Raw genomic sequence first — 20,322 nt, 5'->3', positions numbered from 1 at the left:
ATTCTAGATCCGACATTTACACACACACACACACACACAAACATGTAACAAGGACTAATTGTAGTATAATGTAATACAATAAATACATTTATGTCAAAAAAACGAATGTTGTTCTGACTAGGAATTTATTAAATGTATTTTATTTATATATTTTATTTTAAAGCGGGGTTGGGGGCGGGACTAGGGGCGGGGTTGGGGGCGGGACTAGGGGCGGGGTTGGGGGCGGGACTAGGTGGCGAGTAGATTTTTTGGGTGATTTGTCGAACACTGCTTGTTTTTAGCCCAGAAAACTATATATTAAAGAAAGCCATATTTATTTTAAAATACTCCATCGTTGTTTCTTATGCATGCATGTATGTCTTTATTTATATAGCGTCATTAGTGTACAGAGCGCTTCACATTAGTACTACACGTGACAATCATATAAATAACAAATAATACAAATAACAGATCCTGGGAATAAGTGCTTCAGACATAAAAATAACATTTTGGAAAAGGAGTCCCTGCTCTGGGAAGCTTACAATCTAATTGGTGGGGAGAACATACAGAGGCAGTAGGAGGGCATTCAGGTAAGTGCGTCTGCAGGGGGCCAAGCTTTATGTATCATGTGTTCAGAATATCCACAGTGCTATTCATATGCTTCTTTAAGCAAGTGGGTCTTAAGTTGGGTCTTAAAGGTGGATAGAGAGGGTGCTAGTCAGGTACTGAGGGGAAGGGCATTCCAGAGGTGTGGGGCAGTCAGTGAAAAAGGTTTAAGGCGGGAGAGGGCTTTAGATACAAAGGGGGTAGAAAGAAGACATCCTTGAGAAGAACGCAAGAGTCTGGATGGTGCATAACGAGAAATTAGGGCTGAGATGTAAGGAGGGGCAGAAGAGTGTAAAGCTTTAAAAGTGAGGAGAAGAATGGAGTGTGAGATACGGGATTTGATCGGAAGCCAGGAGAGGGATTTCATGAGGGGAGATGCTGAGACAGATCTAGGAAAGAGTAGAGTGATTCTGGCAGCAGCATTTAGGATAGATTGTAGGGGAAACAGGTGAGAGGCAGGAAGGCCGGACAGCAGGAGGTTACAGTAATCGAGGCGGGAGAGAATGAGGGCCTGAGTCAGAGTTTTAGCAGTCGAGCAACAGAGGAAAGGGCGTATCTTTGTTATATTGCGGAGGAACAAGCATCAGGTTTTAGATATGTCTTGAATGTGATGGGCAAATGTGAGAGAGGAGTCGAGTGTGACCCCTAAGCAGCGTGCTTGGGCTACTGGGTGAATGATGGTACTTCCAACACTAATGTGGAAGGAGGTAGTAGGGCCAGGTTTGGGAGGAAGTATAAGGAGCTCTGTTTTTGCCATGTTAAGTTTCAGTCGGCGGATGGCCTTATTTCAAAGCATAAATCCCTACAGCTTAATAAGGAACATAGAAAAATAATTTTTTGAATGGCAGATAAGAACAGTGTTTCCCCTTTCAAATTTCAGATTTCCTGGTTCAAAACCTAAATTTCTTTGTTTTTTCCTGTCAAGTGATCAAATTTACTGGTCCAAAAACATACTTAAAAGGCAATAATAAGTAGACTTAACAGCAGTTTGAACTTATAGGAGGACATGAGACACCTCTGTGTGATTCCCTGCTTTTTATCTGCTGTTCTGCAGTTAATAAACTTGCTGCAATCAGTGTGTGTGTGTGTGTGTGTGTGTATTACACATTTTGTGTGTGAGAGCATTTAGTTTGCGAGTCTGTGTCTCCCCCAGGGTCTGCTAACTTAAACTGAGTAACAAATTGCCACTGCACCAAGCCCCACGGTTACAAAGGCCCCGCCCTCTTCCCCACAACAATTATACTGATTGCAGTGGGAGAGCGAGGGGCCTATGTAACTCATCTTCTCCGTCGCCATCTCTTCCTGCAGGGTCCTTCATCATGGCACCGCAAAGTCAAATGGTGTCACGCTTCCATGACAAAGGTACGCCCTGTGGTGCCATGATGTAATACCCCATTGTCATGGCAACGAGACAACAAAGCTGCATGCCGAAGAGGTGACCTGGCATTGCATCAATAAGGTCTGGTTATATACCGTGTATAGTATTAGTCAGGCTATACTCAGTGTATACACCGACCCAGAGTATATCACCAGACGGCACTATACACCAACACATAGTATAGCCTGAGTACAAGTGGGGATGAGGGGGAAGAGGGGGTGATGAGGGGGAGATGTGGGGAGGGGGAAGAGGAGTGACACAGGGTGGGGGTAGTGAGAGACAAGCGGTGGGGGCAAAGGGGGCCAACTGGTGGGGGCAGTGAGAAACAAGGGGAGGGAGGGCAGTGAGACACGAGGGGAGTGACAAGTAGAGGGCAGTGGGTGATCCCTACCTTCTTGTGCTCAACTATTGAGCTCTCCGCAGACATACTCAGGCAGGCAGCTCAGAGACCCGGCCCCTCTAACATCACAGGAGGAAAGGCTCCTAGTCCCTCACTCCCTGTCTCTAAGCATCTCAGCCCGGCAAGGCAGCAAGAGTCCGTCTTGCGTTTCGCATTGGCCTTGAGTATTCCGATTTCCTGGTATTTCCCGGTGCTTGAAAGTTGATCCCGGAGAATCGGAAAATTTTCCAGGAAGTGGAAAAACAGGATAAGAAACATGTGGACCCTACGCCAAGTTTCCTTTGTGCTGTAAAACCTCAGACTATACTGGTCCTTGGCTTTCTTTTATATTCAGGATAGCGTTTTGTCTATCCCAGATATTTTTTAATATCCTCTTGTACAAGCCTCTACCACCTCCGTTGAGAAGCTATCCCATGAATGCACCACGATTTCCGTGAAGCAGGACATCCTCACGTTTCCACTGAGCCCGCCATCCTCCAGCATTCAGAGTATGAGTATCGGTCGACTTTTATACCTTTCAAAACACTCCTCTATACAACACGTGGAGACATACTCGTACACACCTGACATACCTGGAAAATGTGCTAATTTAAATATGCAAACAAGCTAATTTACATATACAAATTGGCCACCTCTATTTTCTAGTATGGAGGAACAAAAAAGATGTTTGTGAAAATGTTTACAGCATGATTCGCAAATATGGGTAAAAATTTCACACAACTGTACTCCCGTACATAACCATACGTTTCTATCGTATTGCCCTTCTCTCCTCTAAGCTGTACATATTAAGGTCCAGTCTTTCCTGATGAGTGTTACAGTATGATGTAGATCAGGGTTGCTCAACTCCAGTCCTCAAGCATCACGAACAGGTCAGGTTTTCAGGATATCCCTGCTTCAGCACAGGTGGCTCAATCAGAGACTCAATCTTTGACCGATTTACCTAAATCATTCATTAATTTTGTTTATCCCCCTCCCAGAGTTGGGTCATCTGCAAAAAGTCATACTTTCTCCTCCAGGACATTTGTAATGTCACGAATGAAGATATTAAAGAACACCAGTCCCAGTACAGATCCCTGCGGTAGCCCACTGTTCACCCTCCCCTCCGCTGAATACACTCCTCTTACCACAACTCGCAATCTCCAATATCTTATTCATTAAACCACTTTAGAGTCCAGTCCCAAGCATTGCAACTTGTTAACCAGTTATCTATGTGGGACAGTGTCAAAGGCTTTACTAAAATCTAGATCATCTACAAATACTGCTCCACCCTAATCAATTACCTTTGTCACCCAGTCTTAAGAAATCAATTATGTTTGTTTGACAAGATTTACCAGTGAATCAATGCTGTGTGGGATCTTTTAAAATACTGGACCTTACTAGGAGTAAGGTCTTAAATTTTACACACACCCAAAAAAAAAAAAATACAAAAAACAGGGAAGAATAGAGTGTCAAATCAGCTATGAGTAAAACATTTTTGCAGTAGTAACACTGAGTGTGCGTAATAATGTAGTGTCCCCTTGGTCAGTGTATATGTATATATGTATATATAGTATATATATATATATATATATATATAACAGCAGTAAGCTTACCTTACAAGTCAACTGCATTCAATATATATTAGAACAAAATATATACATACCTTTCTTTTTAGATCTAGAGAGATCAACATATTCTTTAAGATCATTTTTTCTTGCTTCAGTTCATTCTGTGCAAGACCATTGTGCTCATTTTCTGTATAATAGAAGAGAAATTGTATAGATTAAATGGCAACGGAAAAGCTCAAAATGTACAATACTGGAACGGAGATTACATTCAAACCAACAATGTGTTCCAATCGTAAATCAAGTATTCACATTGCATATACAATGTCACTGTGTTAAATGACGTACAATGTAACGTTGTGCTCATGGCTCACCCTAGTGGACAAAAGCCCAATTACAATGGGATACAAAAATTTATATATTTACCTTCTTTTTTTGTAATTGATTGGGAATTGTGTGTATAACAGTACTGGACAAGTTTAGTCATCAGAAGCTATTAACAGGACCGGCGGTTTCAGGCCAAACCATACTTAATCATGCTGTCTTTGTAACAATTAGAGTTACAGTAGGTTTATTACGCATTAGATAAAATGGCTTTTTGATATCGCTCAAGGACTGGACATAGCCAGCTGCAATTTCCATAACAGCCTTTGCCCAACTATGCAGTACAGGTAGTCCTCGTTATCCAACGTTTCACTTTCAACGAATGGCATATCCAACACTTTACAATGTAACCCTAAGAGCCATTTTTCGACGCCGGAATGCGTTATCCAACGCAACTTCAGAACGGATTCCGTTGGATAACCGAGGACTGCCTGTAATTCCTATTTTGAACATCTTTTAGCGTGTGATATGAAAAACATAGCCATATTCGTTACAGATCATTTACTCAAGATGATTCGCATTCTATTAAATTAGCCAAAAAAAGGCTCACCTCTGCTTTGCACAGTTTTGTATTTGAAGTCATATTCATCCTGCAAGTCCTCTAAACTCTTGATTTCTTGCTCTACTTCCTAGCGTAAAAACAAAGCAATTAGCATTTTAAACTGCTCTGCCATCCCCAACAGGAAGCAAACAGTTTGAAATGTTTACAGAGATAGAGATATATATACACACACACACACACACACACACACACACACACACACACACACACACACACACACACACACACACACGAGAAACACACAGACATATTGTACATACGAATCTGCAACAGAGGTTCAGGGCACTCACGAAAAGCCCAAAATCAGGAAACCCAGATAGTGAAAAAAAATCATAGAGGCTTTATTAAAACATTAAGAGAGTGGCAGTCTGAAAACAGAGTGTGTCCTCCCACGCAATTGCTGCGCTTTCCCAAGGAGTATAGGACAAACCGGAAACAAGCACCTTTATAGGTGCTGCGTAAATAATTAAGAAAACCACAGCAGACGCAGCTGATGTTATTAAACATTTATTCAATTAGTAAGTTAAGATCACATCAACTAAGGCTAAAATAAAAGAAAGATAAACAAATTACAATACAATACAGTATTACTGCGATCACCTGTGAGAGGCCTGCAGTTAGGCTAAGGCCCCGCTCCCTCAGTCAGCGCACCCACACTGCAGACAGGCGGGGCGCTGACAGACACAGACCGCGATATGCGGTCTGTAGGGAGCGGGAGCCGGAGGGGAGGGGGGGGGGCGTGGCTTGAGCGGAGGGACCAGCTACTCCCCCCCCTCCCACCATGGGCTCGGGCTGCAGGAGGGAGCTGATGTAAGGTAAGCAGCTCCCTCCCCCTTCTGCCACAAAACACACACACACACACTACCTTGAGTAGGAAGCTGCCTGATGACAGCTCCCGCTCCCGCCCCCGCCGCTGATTGGCTCATCAGCGCACCACGTGACGTGTCACCGCTCGGGATCACAATTTTCTTGAATCCCCTGGCGGCTGACGCGTCACAGTGCGTAGTGAGCCGTCAGCGAGGGGGGACTGGGACCGGCTCGGGAGGATTCCCCTGCTGGTGGGGAACGCTCGCGCGGCCATCCGCGCCGCCGGGCGCAGCGGGTCCCAGCCCTTAGAGTGACTGATTCAGCCTCCTGCTGCGCGCCTCTTACAGACAGGCAGACCCCGGTAGGACTCACACAGCAGGGACCCCTGCTGTGTTAATCCGATGGGCCATTATGTCTGCAACGGAACATCTCGCAACACCAACGGATGTTTCAACGCGTGAAATGTTCGAATAACGGCTGCTGCATCTGTATGTACAGTATATAGTTGTTCTAAACATTGAGCAGTTTCTAGGTTTTACATTTCACAATGGAGTACCATTTTGGGCACAACTCCTTAGAAAAGACATTATGGAACTAGAGAGAGTGCAGAGAAGAGCCACCAAATTAATAAAGGGGATGGACAATCTAACTTATGAGAGGCTAGCTAAATTAGATTTGTTTACATTATAAAAGGAGGTGTCTAAGAGGGTATATGATAACTATATACAAATATATTCAGGGGCATCCCTTTAGGTTGGAGGAAAGGAGATTTCACCAGCAACAAAGGAAAGGGTTCTTTAGAGCAAGGGCAGTTAAAATGTGGAATTCATTGCCCATGGAGACTGTGTGGGCAGATACAATACATTGGTTCAAAAAAAAGTTGGACATCTTTTTAGAAAGGAAAGGTATACAGGAAAATACCAAATGGGAAGAATGTTGATCCAGGGATTGATCCGATTGCCAATTCTTGGAGTCAGGAAGGAATTTATTTTTCCCCTTATGAGATATCATTGGATGATATAACACAGGTTTTTTTTTTTTGCCTTCCTCTGGATCAATAAGTAAGTATAGATATAGGATAAAGTGTCTGTTGTCTACATTAAGCATAGGTTGAACTTGATGGACGTACGTCTTTTTTCAACCTCATCTACTATGCAACTATGATGAGACTAATTTACAAATATACTATAATCATATGTACATAAGTATGTATGTAGGGTTATTGGAAACAATAAGATGTGGTAGGGAAAATAAGCTGGACCAATGTGTAAAATAAAAAGGGAGTTTACATTATTCCTACTAATTATTATTGTATACTGCAACAAAAAAAAATTATATGCAAAGTGTAAGTCCGAAACTGAATGCAGAACAGAATTCCCACATGAATTGTGACCATATAAATGCTGTTTTGACCGTAGAATGGAAAGGTAGATTCAGTGTGTCACATGACAGTCATGGCGCACTGAGGGTATAAGAGGAGTTATGTGATCTCAGGAAGAACATCTCTGTTTGTGAGAGGGGCCTCGAATCTTGGGGGGATGAAATAAAGAGGAAGAGGTAAGGACAGAACATTATTAGGATGACACTAAAGTCCACTCACCAAGCTGTGGTAATAGGAACAGGTTATGATAGAATAATTGGATGTAGTTGTATTGAGATAGAGAGATATATTACATTTGAGTTGTTCCGAGACTGTCAATTTGCCACAACTGGTACAAGTTGAAGATATATTGCCAGTTAGCGGTCCCCCTAGTCATAGGCAGGGGGGGTCTCATGACCGTGGGGGCTGGCCTTCCCCTCGCTGGCCCGTCCCCACACCTCCCTCCCCCGCCCAGGGGAGGAGTTTCCAGAGGGCCTATGTAAGGCCAGGCTGGCAGGCAGCAAGAACTCGCTGCCCACAAGCCAAGGGAGTCATTTTATATAGCTTGAAGCGGCAGTTCAGGCCGTTTCCGACCAGAAAGCCCCACTGACTTCCATGGGGATGTTTTGCATGAAAAAAAGCCCAATAGCCCACTTTGGAATATATGGAATAAAGCCCCAATAATGGCTGCAGGTTATAAGGCAACAAGTCATTAAGAGCAGATGATGATAGGAAACTGGCATTAGGTAAGGTTACCATATGTCCGTATTTCCCTAGACATCCGGATTTTTGATCGAAGGTCGTCGGCCCGAGAAAATGTGTAAATAACTAAAAATGACCAGGAATGCAAAGTCGTCCAAAGCTGGCTGCGTATGAGTGAACGAAAGCCAACCATGCATGCTCAAGCAATTAGCACCAACCGCACATCTGCAGCCGGTGCTCATCTCTCGCCCATGTGCAGTCAGCGCTCATCGCTTGCGCATGCGGCTTTTGGTGTCCTTTTTGGCGGATGAATTTATGGTAACCCTAGGATTACGTGACATTTCTACTTGGTATTAATAAAGATATGGCCTATTTACTGCATACTGCTGGTACTATTTACTAAGCAGTCTTCAGTCATAAGAGACCATTTATGTCAATGGGCTGTAAAGTGTCTTATGACAGGAGCAGGTTTAGAAAATATGGGCCAACGTGTTCAGTGTGTTGAGTTGATATTTGTGGACTGAAGGGACCCCAATATGAAGAGCTAGAGTATTCCACGTATGAAAGTTCAGTGTGTGAGGCATCTTGAAATGAAAAGAAGAATGTCCATAGCACTGTTTGTATAAAAAGACCTTGAATATAACACTTATGTATGAATATACATCCGAGAGTGTGATTGTTGACTACTTACAAGTGCTCTCTTCTCCACATCTCTGACTCTCATATCTAGCTCCTTCTGCTTGTCGAGCATCACTGTGGATTGCGTGCAACCCATCTGATTCTGCCAGGAAATAAAGCATGTTAAAATATTAACACAGCGCTGTTCCAGCTCAGACTGCAAGGGCTAGCAACAGGCCAGGCTTCCAGAAAAGTATATACCAAAGCAGGCTGACTATATCATTATTCCAGATTGATTTCATTAACACAGAATTCTCTAAGCCCATCATTTTTATTGTTTAATACACTGTTAACTTCAGAACGCTTGAACCCCTGACGTGAGTATCTATCAAGGGCATCCCTGCATGTAACAAAAAGGTGCTCAACAACTGTTAAATGTCGCTGAGACCCCATGCCCACTATCCTCTTGTAAATTTCTCAATATTGCCAGTTTTGTGACCTTCAGTACCTGTTTCTACCACTCTTTTACACCTGAAACCTTTTGTACAAAATCCCCTTAGGACCACATTTTTGTCACGCACAAAATGCCTGCTTCACTTCCATTTTCTCTTTTTTGGTTTCAATAATAAGGGGGTAAATGTTATTTAGTCTGAAGCAGTCATTTTAGGTGGAAATTCCCACTGTAGTCGACTGACAGCTCCCAATAACAATACCCAACCAGTTACTGTAAATGTAAGACAGGATCAATAATCAATATTATTACATATACTTTGTAATAGCATAATCCTCCAGACAATGGATGAGTGTATGTATGTATGTACGTACGTACGTACGTACATGTGTGTGTGTGTATGTATGTATGTATGTATGTATGTATGTATATATATATATATATATATATATATATATATATATATATATATCAGGCAGGTCTGCAACCCCACCTTTCACCATCATCACCCAGCACTTCCACACTCTCACAACCCTGTTCTTATCCTTTTAGTGTTGCAACTACTGGGCATTTGCAGGAGACGAGTGTCGTCCCCCCCCCCCTTGCGAGAGCAGCACGCTCGCTTGCCCAATTCTCTCTCTCCCTCTTGTCAGACTGAGCAGGCAGAGAGAGGAAGAATAGCCTCGTCTTAGGTCGGGAGCCGCCAGTCACTGCAATGTGAGGGTGAGGCCGCGTTGCCAGGTCTAGGGCAGCTGGGAGAGTTGTCCCAGCTCTCCCCCCTGGCGGCCGCAGAAACCCTGAGGGGTGCTTGCGGAACCCCAGTTGAAAACCACTGCTCTAGTGACTGGATGGATCTCCCTTGGCAGGGTCTGTAATTGCAACTGCAGAAAGAGTCCAGCTGCTCTGTATGTATGTCAATTTGAGTAAGCTCTATATATAAATATACACAGTTATGCATTTATTACGGAGTATGTAAATCTGGATGCACTGTATGTATCCATGGGTGAATACATGCTTGTGTATGTATGCATGCGCACAAGCCATGGAATAACTTTGCTGTTGGTGATTTTGGGGGTGATTATAAAAGTAGTTAGGTGGGGGTAACCCCATGCATAATGGTCAAATTCCGCACCTGCGTCAGCTATTTATTTCCTTTTTCCTTATCTTTAAAAATCTTATTCCTGCCAGAGCTCACTCCTTTGATGAACGAGTGTCACACATTTGATACATACATACGAAGCTACTATACCGGAGCTTACCTGGTTATATGTTTGAGCATTGGCCAATACTTTACTTTCTTCTCTCAAGCAGTTGTTTATGATCATGGCCATTTGTAATGGGTCTTCTTGGAAATGATCCTAGACAATAAAAAAAATAAAAAAATACATTATTTAAAAGAAATGCTTGTAAAAGAAAAAGGAGGCGGAAGATTGGGATACAGAGCATCATCCAAAGTTTTTTTTCGTATTACGTGATTATTTTTTCACTATATTTTTGGTGTAATTTTTTATTTCCTTTGGAATGGCCAAAAGTTGAATTAGCGACATTTGGCTAATAGGGTTATTGGCCATTAGTCAAGTGGAAGGTAGGTTTGTTGGGAGGAGGTGTTAGGTTAGTGGCGTTGGATGATGGGGATAATTACAGGAGGGTGGTTAGGCCTCCAGGGCAGCGGGAGGTTAATAAGGGTTAGTAAAACATTGCATGGCAATGCTTTACTGGCCCTAAGGTAGCCAAGGGGGACAGGTAGTAGATTGTGCTGGTGTATTAGCCCCGTTAGTGCTTGTGGTATACCTACTGTAGGTAACCACAGGAATCAAAGGGGAAATGTTATTTCTACCATAGGTTTCTGTCAATAGATTACAGAAGCCTATGATATAAATAGTATTACTGCCATCGCGATGTGGTAATAAACGCGTTATGAATGGTCACATTAATTCGCGCATCGTGATTATGGGTCAAATATCGCACCCGGTAAATTATCAAAGTAATTTTGATCAGTTCCGTCATAAAATTTCACTTTCCGGTGTTAATCAAAAGACTCACTGATTGGTCGGCGTAGTTTTTTCGGTTAAAACCAGAAACCCTAATTATGACATAATCCTATTATGGCAGTCAATGAAAAATGAATCCAACGTTTCGGTTTCTATAAAACGTCAGGGATCATCCCTGATGAAGGTTTATAGAAACCAAAAAATGCTGGATTCTTTTTTCTTTAACTGTCATAATAGGACACAGTATATATTGTTGTACTGTATTATTGGGCGCTCTCGTCTTTTTCATTCTCATTTGTACATGGTTATCTGCACTTCCATAAGGCACCAACTGGTAAACCCTATTTTTGAAATGGGTGTGCATAGTTTATGGGTGTGCATAGTTACTTTATATTATTAAGGATAAAGAGAACCATTGCAAGTCAATGGCAGTTAACGCCAGATGGAGCTTGATGTAGTCTTGTGTGTAATAGCATAGGTATAGTTAGCTAGTGGAACATCCATAGATCTGCTAACTAAGGCTACACTTATAGTGCCGGCGACGCGACGGTCGCTGGAAAATCAAATAGAGATGACTTCCAGCGATCACGACCAATCCATCGCGTCGCGCTTACTATAAGCGCACACGATGCCGGCAATGCATTTGTTTTGCCGCAATGTCGCGCCGCTGTTGCCAGCACTATAAGCGGAGCCTAAGATTGTTTACTTTTACGTCTGTAGAGCTTACTGTTTTCTAATGATGTCTCCTATTATTTTGTCACGTATACATACATTGTTACATTCATGTTTGTGTGTATTTACTGTGCCACTAGCAGGGGAGTGTATTTGTTACTTTGTTAAACTTCTAAAGACTTTATTGTCTCTGGTTTGCAGCTCGTCTTTGGGGAAGTATGGAAATAAATGTATACCTGTAGGTTGCGTTTGCTCTTCCGGATATTGTGTTGCAACAAGAAGTTGCACTCCAAGGAAAACCTGCTATACTGATCATCCAACTGAGACAGCAGACCATGAAATAATATTGTGGCTACGGAGATGTTGGTTGAAGCATGTTCCCTAAAATATTAAATATAATGTATTTAATATTTATTCTTATTTTTTATGCTTCTACAGTAAGACAATAAAAACATCTGAGTATTAAGTTTTGTCACAAACAGTTTACACTGGCATGTTTCATGCTTACAGAATGGTACTTTGTATATAATACGTATATGCACTGAAACCAACATTTATTTTATCAAGCTATCCTGTGAGTGCGTATATTCTGTTCCAGATGTATACATTCATATACACACAATATATGGAGTCTAGGACATTTGGTCATGGCCATTTTGCCGTGACCAAATCGCCGCCAGCATATAGCCGCTACTCACCTCATCGCAGGGTTCTCTCTCTGCTGGCCACTTAGATGCCAAGGAAAGCCCCTGACCTTACCCTAAAAAACCCCAACACTAATGCTACCCCCTACCCTAAAAACCTTAACCCAGTTGCCCTAAAGCTGAGTCCATGGTGTGGGAGACGGGCACGATCAGATTGCCTTAAGGCATTGGACACACACATCGTGTGCGCCCGTGCGGACTGAGGCAGGAGGGGATGCGAGTTGTGAAAGAAATCAGTTGAAATTGATTTTGTGGCGCGACACGCAGGTCACGTGAGCAGTTTGCCCAATAAGGGCGAACCAGCTCTGTGACGCCCCTAGGAACGCCCCGCACAGCCGGTCCAGCATGGTCAAGGAAAGCACCCGCGTCACGCGGGTGACTTCACAGCCTCCGCACGCGCGAAGACACCATGGCCCGGGCCTAAGGCCTAAACCCCTGCCGAAACACACACAAAATACATATGGAGCTAAAGTCAGATTTTCACTATACTGAACAGGTGCCGTAGACTTCAATGACAACTACACATCTGTTTCCATGAGAGACTTCAATGGGACCACCATGTACACAATAGTTATTCTCAATGACCAATTATATCAGAATGGTCTCACTTATATTATATAATGCAAAAATAGATTGAGATGACTGCTGCTCTAAACCTGTATTCGGTTTTCTTTGTTGTATCACTTACATTAGGGGTGGGAAATAATCAAAATTACTAAGAAGCCAGACAGAATCAGTGTGTGTGTGTGTGTGTGTATCAGACACACACTTCTCTGATACGCACACTCTGACAAACACCACCACACCCGGTCAGTCATCGCGTCCGCAAAGGAGCATCGGGCATGGTAAACTGGAGAGCGTGCTTGCCATTCGTGGCGCTAACGGACAGGTCAGTCAGTACAGTGCTCAGCACAGGCGCCAGTAGCTGAATTTTAGGCACCCTGGAGTTTTCCACCTGTCTTACTAAAACATCCAAAAAAGCAAAAAGACAAGATGGTTCACGCTTACCAGTCCTGTGCTTCTAGCCACTGTGCCAGGTATTGCCGGATCTCCATAGGAAAGCTGTCATCGTACAGCTGATGAACTTGTTCTAAGAATTTGGTGTCAATCTGCTGCAGTTGATACCACTGGGCCATCCTGAGCATCAAGAATACAAAAAGGTTTGATCACATCGCATGCTTACTTTACTCATGTGCCTTTTGTATTGACATATACAATTCAATTTAAAGCAGCAATTCCACCTAGCTACCACCCTCTCCTTTTTTAATTAATATTATTATTAGTTATTTTACAGCAACTGATGATGTTGTGGCTACCTATTCGTCAGTGGGACCACATTTGACTCCCTCTGGATGGAGCAGAAACACTGGTAACTACAACGGTAAGTTTAACAGGGCCAGCTAGGAGTTGTGCCAGCATCCACTCCTGCTCCTCATCTCTGCATATCCTCCAGCTACATCGCGACGACACAAGGAGAAGATGATGGAGATGGGGAGCAGGAGGAGATGCCGGAGAAGGTAAGAGGCCCCACACTCTCCCCCGGCAATCAGTTTAAATGTTGTGGGGAAGAGCGTGGGGCCTCTGGAAGTGCAGGGCTAGGTGCGACTACACTGATGGCACGGCCATCAAGCCGGCCCTGGCAATAGCTCGTGGACCGGTGGGTGCCCAGAGCTGAAAATAACATGGCTTAGCTCCGGCAGGCACTCTGGTTCCATGCTGTTGGTGTACTAATTTGTATTTGTTTTATCTTTTAATATCTCAAAAGCACCTTGGTGTGCTCAAAATATTTACCTAATGTCTTTTGTGATAAGACTGTGAACAGGCAAGAATATACAGTACAGGCAACCGGTGACACAGACTTTCCCCCTTTTGTTTTATATTTCTAATTATTGCAGCACAATTAGTATAAAAAGACAGGGAAGAAGAATAGTTCTTAATAGTGACACACGGCGAGTGCTCATTTGCCTGTCCTTACCCAGAATCCCTGGCTGCAGTGAAAGCATTGTATGCCAAGAGATAATGGGGAAAGCAGGGTTGAAGTCCTGTCCGAGACATCTGAATGTGCTCAGAAAGTGTATTTTTATGTGCTGTAAATAATAATCCAATTACAGAAACCCAAATAAAATAGAAACAGACTTTTTTTTTTGTTTACACACATATGATGGGGGGGGGGGGGGATAAAAGTGAAAATCTTATGTTTTAGGGTGGAAACCCTCTGTACTGCAAAAGGGCCAGCTAAGTGTTACTAGCCTTATGTCATCAAAAGGTGTTAATATTCACCCTTATCCCAAATTAACACCTCCGGCAACATAAATAAAAAGCAACACCGTATACAGATTTGCACATGCACTAACACATGTATAGCTATACACAGACCTACACATGCTTTGCGATGCACTGAAAGACCCCCTGGCAACACAGGTTAAAATCTTATTTAAGGATTTGTGAGGATAACTGAGTGTGAAGAATTGCTTTAATGTTCTGCATAAAGCCAAAATATACATTTTAGAAGGACTGCAGCCTTTACAATGTGGATCTCAGTTATGGGATACTAATTAATACCTGTATAGGATCCACTTATGGATAATTAAGATAGGTGAATCAATGCAATAGACCTTATGCCAGCTCACCTTGTAGTTGAGAGATGCTTCTGCTGTTCGTCAGTAGACTGGATCACTGGATCCCTAGCTGTCTATTCTCAGACTGATCAAAACCGAAAGTTAGCAGCAACATATAATCAAGCACTTCCCAGTCAACAGCCAATCCCCGCTCAAAAGTCACAAGGCCGGCCTCATACCTCAGCCAATCAGCTTTGCGTATTCAGCACAGGCTGTTACTTTCAGTCACACACCGCCCTCTGCTACACTGAAGTGCTCACAAGGTTCCCTGACGCTATCACTAGTGTTTGGATTCACCTGTTTGTTCTTGTCTGCTGTCGCACTGTATACATTATATCGCGGTCTCTGGAAGAGATAACACATCGCATTTTATGTTTTTTTTAATGTAAATTAAGAAAGGTTTCAGGGAAATGTACTAGATTATTTGCTGATACGGATATTAAAATTAAAAATAAATAAATAATGGAGTGCGGTGTTATTTTTCCAGGAAAGTGTGTGTCTCGCATTAGTAAATGTAGATTTGCTATTTGTTATTATGCCCTTTAAGGACCTAAACCACACACACACACACACACACACACACACACACACACACACACACACACACACACACACACACACACACACACACACACACACACACACACACACACACACACACACACACACACACACACACACACACACACACACACACACACACACACACACACACACACACACACACACACACACACACACACACACACACACACACACAATCACAGAAAAAAGGTAAGGTGCAAAACAGCGCTAATGATAATTATATTGAAATTAAATAAATGTTCAGGCAGCCAGGTGGATGACTGGTAGTACAACCAGTCAGGGAAGCAAATGAGAAAAAAGGTTAAACCGGCGCCAAAGGGGGGTAAATACCAGACCAGTGGAGGGTGTGACAGTCCAAATACAGTCCTTGGGATGCTGAATAGTGATGATTTCAACTCAGCAGTGCATATGTGGAAAAAGAAAAAGAAAAGAAAAAGATAATGGTGCAGTAAATCAACACAGGGGGGGGGGGGGGGGGGGAAATGCACAGATAATTTACAGATAATGACAATCAACAAACTAGACATACAAACATGAAACAATAGCACGGCCTAAATATTAATAAAAAGCAATTTATTTGTGTGGAAAGTGCATGAACCGCATCCGGAGGGGTAAAATTACAACCCTACTCACAGAATGCTGGAAGGGTACAGGCAATGATCTGGTGCGTGCAGCTGGGCTCTCAAGATGGCGACCGGAGCACTTGGGCTGGCGTCTACACGTGACTGGAATGCCAGGCTGGTGACTCAGATGACGGGACCTCTGGGCGGACGTGACGTCACCTCCGTTGTAATTTCTCCACCGGCTCACAGGTCTCCAGTCCTCCAGTCCTCCTCAGCAGCCGCAATGTCGCCGCACCGGTTTAAAACACTTTTCAGAGACTGCAGATTTCTCCTTAGGAACTGCAGACTTCTTCCACACAGTGAAACACTCTAAAAACTCTAAAGTTTTTAGAGTGTTTCACTGTGTGGAAGAAGTCTGCAGTTCCTAAGGAGAAATCTGCAGTCTCTGAAAAGTGTTTTAAACCGGTGCGGCGACATTGCGGCTGCTGAGGAGGACTGGAGGACTGGAGACCTGTGAGCCGGTGGAGAAATTACAACGGAGGTGACGTCACGTCCGCCCAGAGGTCCCGTCATCTGAGTCACCAGCCTGGCATTCCAGTTACGTGTAGACGCCAGCCCAAGTGCTCCGGTCGCCATCTTGAGAGCCCAGCTGCACGCACCAGATCATTGCCTGTACCCTTCCAGCATTCTGTGAGTAGGGTTGTAATTTTACCCCTCCGGATGCGGTTCATGCACTTTCCACACAAATAAATTGCTTTTTATTAATATTTAGGCCGTGCTATTGTTTCATGTTTGTATGTCTAGTTTGTTGATTGTCATTATCTGTAAATTATCTGTGCATTTCCCCCCCCCCCCCCCCCCCTGTGTTGATTTACTGCACCATTATCTTTTTCTTTTCTTTTTCTTTTTCCACATATGCACTGCTGAGTTGAAATCATCACTATTCAGCATCCCAAGGACTGTATTTGGACTGTCACACCCTCCACTGGTCTGGTATTTACCCCCCTTTGGCGCCGGTTTAACCTTTTTTCTCACACACACACACACACACACACACACACACACACACACACACACACACACACCATTCCGAGGTCCTCAGGGGGTTGCAATATATTATCTATGTGGGATATGCACCTGCAGCTTACCAGCACCTACAGGAGTGCCAACTGTTCCATATATTCTACATCAGTGGTTCCAACCTTTTCTTTTTTTGTTAAGGAACCCTACATGAAATTCTGAGGATCCCCCAACTATCTTTAATAGCAACTCTGTGATCCGATGCATTGTAAAGTCTTCTCTATTTGATACCATTTTCTAATGACCATAAAATTGCAGGGAACCCTTTAGGGATGCCCAGGGAACCAAAGGTTTACTAGGAACCCTGGTTGAAATACACTGATCTACATTTTCATCTTTACTGGAAGATGTCAAGAGAATGTAATGTGCTTCCAAATCCTATGAATGGATAAACAGAAAATTTCTTCCACAATAAAGTCAATTTCTAATGCAATAAGCCTAATTTTCACGTTTTGAACATTTAATTAGTGCCTGTAAGATTGTTGCAACTTCATATTTTCTCCAGCAGTAATGGAGGAACTAAAGTAGATCTATTTTCAGCTGCTTTCTGTTTTGGTTTCTATGATCATACTTCTAGGAGGAAGGAATTAGTTGCTTTATGATTTTCAATGCTGAAAATGCAGTTTATACAAAATCATAATATCTGCAATGTTTAAAATCCATGCAATCTTGGCTTCATCTTGGCTTTCATTATTAATTAAAACATAAAATAAGGTAAAACTATTATGAATAGTTCATATGTCAACAAAATTAAACACTGCCATATCAGTTCATAAAAACGAGTGTGAAGGGGATGAACAAATAAAGAAATACAATTTACAGTAAAAATAATTGTACTGAGCCAGCGCCTTTTAAATGTTAGCATTCTGCTCTGCATCCAAAGTAATGTCGATTAAATAAAAATGTGGAAAGTCCCTACAATTGACAGTGTCAGCTAAGATGTCATGTTGATTAATTAATCCCGTAAAATAAAGGCAAAACATTACTAAGAAGTTAAAAAAAATAATAAGGAAAAAAGTGGAATTTTTTTCTTTAACTTTGATCACCAATGCAGTTTTCAAGGAGATTCATTTCAAAGTCACAAGCATTTTTGTGATTGGTTGCTGCTTGCAACTCTGTAAAGTAATAAGAAAAATATAACATATAATAACATCTGGCTAGAAGTAGGGGTACAATGGAACTGCACCCCCTATGTTTTCAGCATGAAGGTTCTAATCCTCCCGCCTGCTCTCCTAATCAGTTGATTTGCAATAGTTCTCCATAGATTTCCAAGGTCGATTCAATTATTATCAAGAAACATAAAACTGGTATGAGTCAGTCCTGAGACAGTACCTGGACCCTCAGCTTGACCCACAATACATCCTCCCCTTATACACCCCCCTAATTTATTCATGTACTGTAGTCGTGAGCGGTACCCTGTAGAAGAGACCAGATATTTTAGTCCCATTCTGTTGAATGGAGCTGAACAATTCTGCAGCACTGGGAAGCAGTATATTAAATAGGTACCTGAGTGGCGTACCTACAGGTGCGCCGATGAGAATTCTAAAACTTGCCTTGAAAAATTTGGGACTATCACCAACAAGATCCAGGTACATGCTGGGTACATGCTGCAACATTTCAGTGACATTTCTGCAGAGACTAATGGCCCGTCAGATTAACACAGCAGGGGTCCCTGGCAGTCCCATTCAGTTTGAATGGGGCTGCCAGGGACCCCGCTGTTAATCCGATGGGCCATTAGTTAGGGTGACCAGATTTTGAAAATGAAAAACCGGGACACAATTTTTTTTTTTTACATTAACAGTTTATTTATTGTATTACACTTATACTTTACTACCATTAGTCCTAGTTACGTGTTGTGTGGTGTGTGTTGTGTGGTGTGTGGTGTGTGGTGTGTGGTGTGTGTTGTGTGGTGTGTGGCCTCACTAATCGAACAAAAAAAAAACCATTGTCAGGACGCCCCCTCTTCACAATTTCTAAAGCAGCAATCCCGGCTGGGATCTTACCTGATCCGCAGTCCCTCAAGGTACTATACTGGAGGGGAGGTGTTCCCTACCTGTCTTCCGATGTCTCCCGCGTGAAACTTGAGTCAGATCTGGAAGAAAGCAGGGTAGGTTACTTCGGTGTAGGTATACGGCAGTTAAGATGAGAGAGAGAGGGAGACAGGGGGAGAGAGAGACAGGGGGAGAGGGAGAGAGAGACAGGGGGAGAGGGAGAGAGAGACAGGGGGAGAGGGAGAGAGAGAGAGGGAGAGAGGGACAGAGGAAGAGGGAGAGAGACATGGGGAGAGGGAGACAGGGGGAGAGGGAGACAGGGGGAGAGGGAGACAGGGGGAAAGGGAGACAGGGGGAGAGGGAGACAGGGGGAGAGGGAGACAGGGGGAGAGGGAGACAGGGGGAGAGAGAGACAGGGGGAAGAGGGAGAGAGACAGGGGGAGAGAGAGGGAGAGAGACAGGGAGGGTGAGAGGGTGGTTGACTGACACTTGGGTGGGCCCCCTGACTCACCGGGCCCGGGACGCCAACCCAGACAGACCCCCGTTGCCAGCCCTGTCCCCCATTCTCTCTCTACTTCCCCCCCCCCATTTTTTCTCACCCTCCCCCCATTCTCTCTCCCTTCCCTCTCCCCCCCATTCTCTCCCTCTCCCCCCATTCTCTCCCTCTCCCCCCCCCATTCTCTCTCTGACCTGTACACAGCCACTGATCTACAGACACTCACAGACAGACCAATACACACACTGACCACACACTGACCACCCACACACTCTCAGACAGAGACACGCACACTCTGAGACAGAGACAGGCACACTCTCAGACAGAGACAGGCACACTCTCAGACAGAGACAGGCACACTCTCAGACAGACACACACTCTCAGACAGACACACTCTCAGACAGACACACACTCTCAGACAGACACACACTCTCAGACAGACACACACTCTCAGACAGACACACACTCTCAGACAGACACATACTCACTGACACAGACACACATTCACTGACACAGACACACATTCACTGACACAGACAGACACACACAGATACACACACACCCACACTCAGACACAGATATATACACACACACACAAAGTGGAGCAAGAGATGCAGCGCCGGATGTAAGTGACTGGGGGCGGGAGGGGGGGGGAAAGGCCGGCGATCTGACCAGCCAGCAGTGCATCACCACTACCCGCCCCGCGCTCATCTCCCACATCAAGGGGACAGGGGAAGGGAGCACCAGGACAGGAGGCAACCCCCTCCTCCTCACTGCCTCCACTGCTGGGGGCGGGGCTTAATGCCGGGACGCAGGGGATTGGCCAAGGTA

At 43.8% G+C, this 20,322-nt stretch overlaps 1 protein-coding gene across 1 annotated transcript in view; it reads right to left on the bottom strand.

Moving 5' to 3' along the window:
* Window positions 1-14,929, bottom strand: part of STAT1 (signal transducer and activator of transcription 1) — a 49,931-nt gene extending 35,002 nt beyond the window's left edge. The window contains exons 1-7 of the mRNA XM_075608355.1: window positions 14,789-14,929; window positions 13,167-13,295; window positions 11,691-11,835; window positions 10,051-10,149; window positions 8,414-8,503; window positions 4,842-4,920; window positions 4,006-4,097 (exon numbers count right to left, since the gene is read on the bottom strand). Coding sequence (XP_075464470.1) covers window positions 4,006-4,097; window positions 4,842-4,920; window positions 8,414-8,503; window positions 10,051-10,149; window positions 11,691-11,835; window positions 13,167-13,294 — 633 coding nt within the window. The 5' untranslated portion in view covers window position 13,295; window positions 14,789-14,929. The remainder of the gene's footprint in view (window positions 1-4,005; window positions 4,098-4,841; window positions 4,921-8,413; window positions 8,504-10,050; window positions 10,150-11,690; window positions 11,836-13,166; window positions 13,296-14,788) is intronic.
* Between the last annotated feature and the right edge of the window lie 5,393 nt (window positions 14,930-20,322).

This window comes from Ascaphus truei, chromosome 7 (assembly GCF_040206685.1).
Source record: "Ascaphus truei isolate aAscTru1 chromosome 7, aAscTru1.hap1, whole genome shotgun sequence".
Classification (NCBI taxonomy): Eukaryota; Metazoa; Chordata; class Amphibia; order Anura; family Ascaphidae; genus Ascaphus; species Ascaphus truei.
This window is presented reverse-complemented; position numbering and strand designations above follow the sequence as displayed.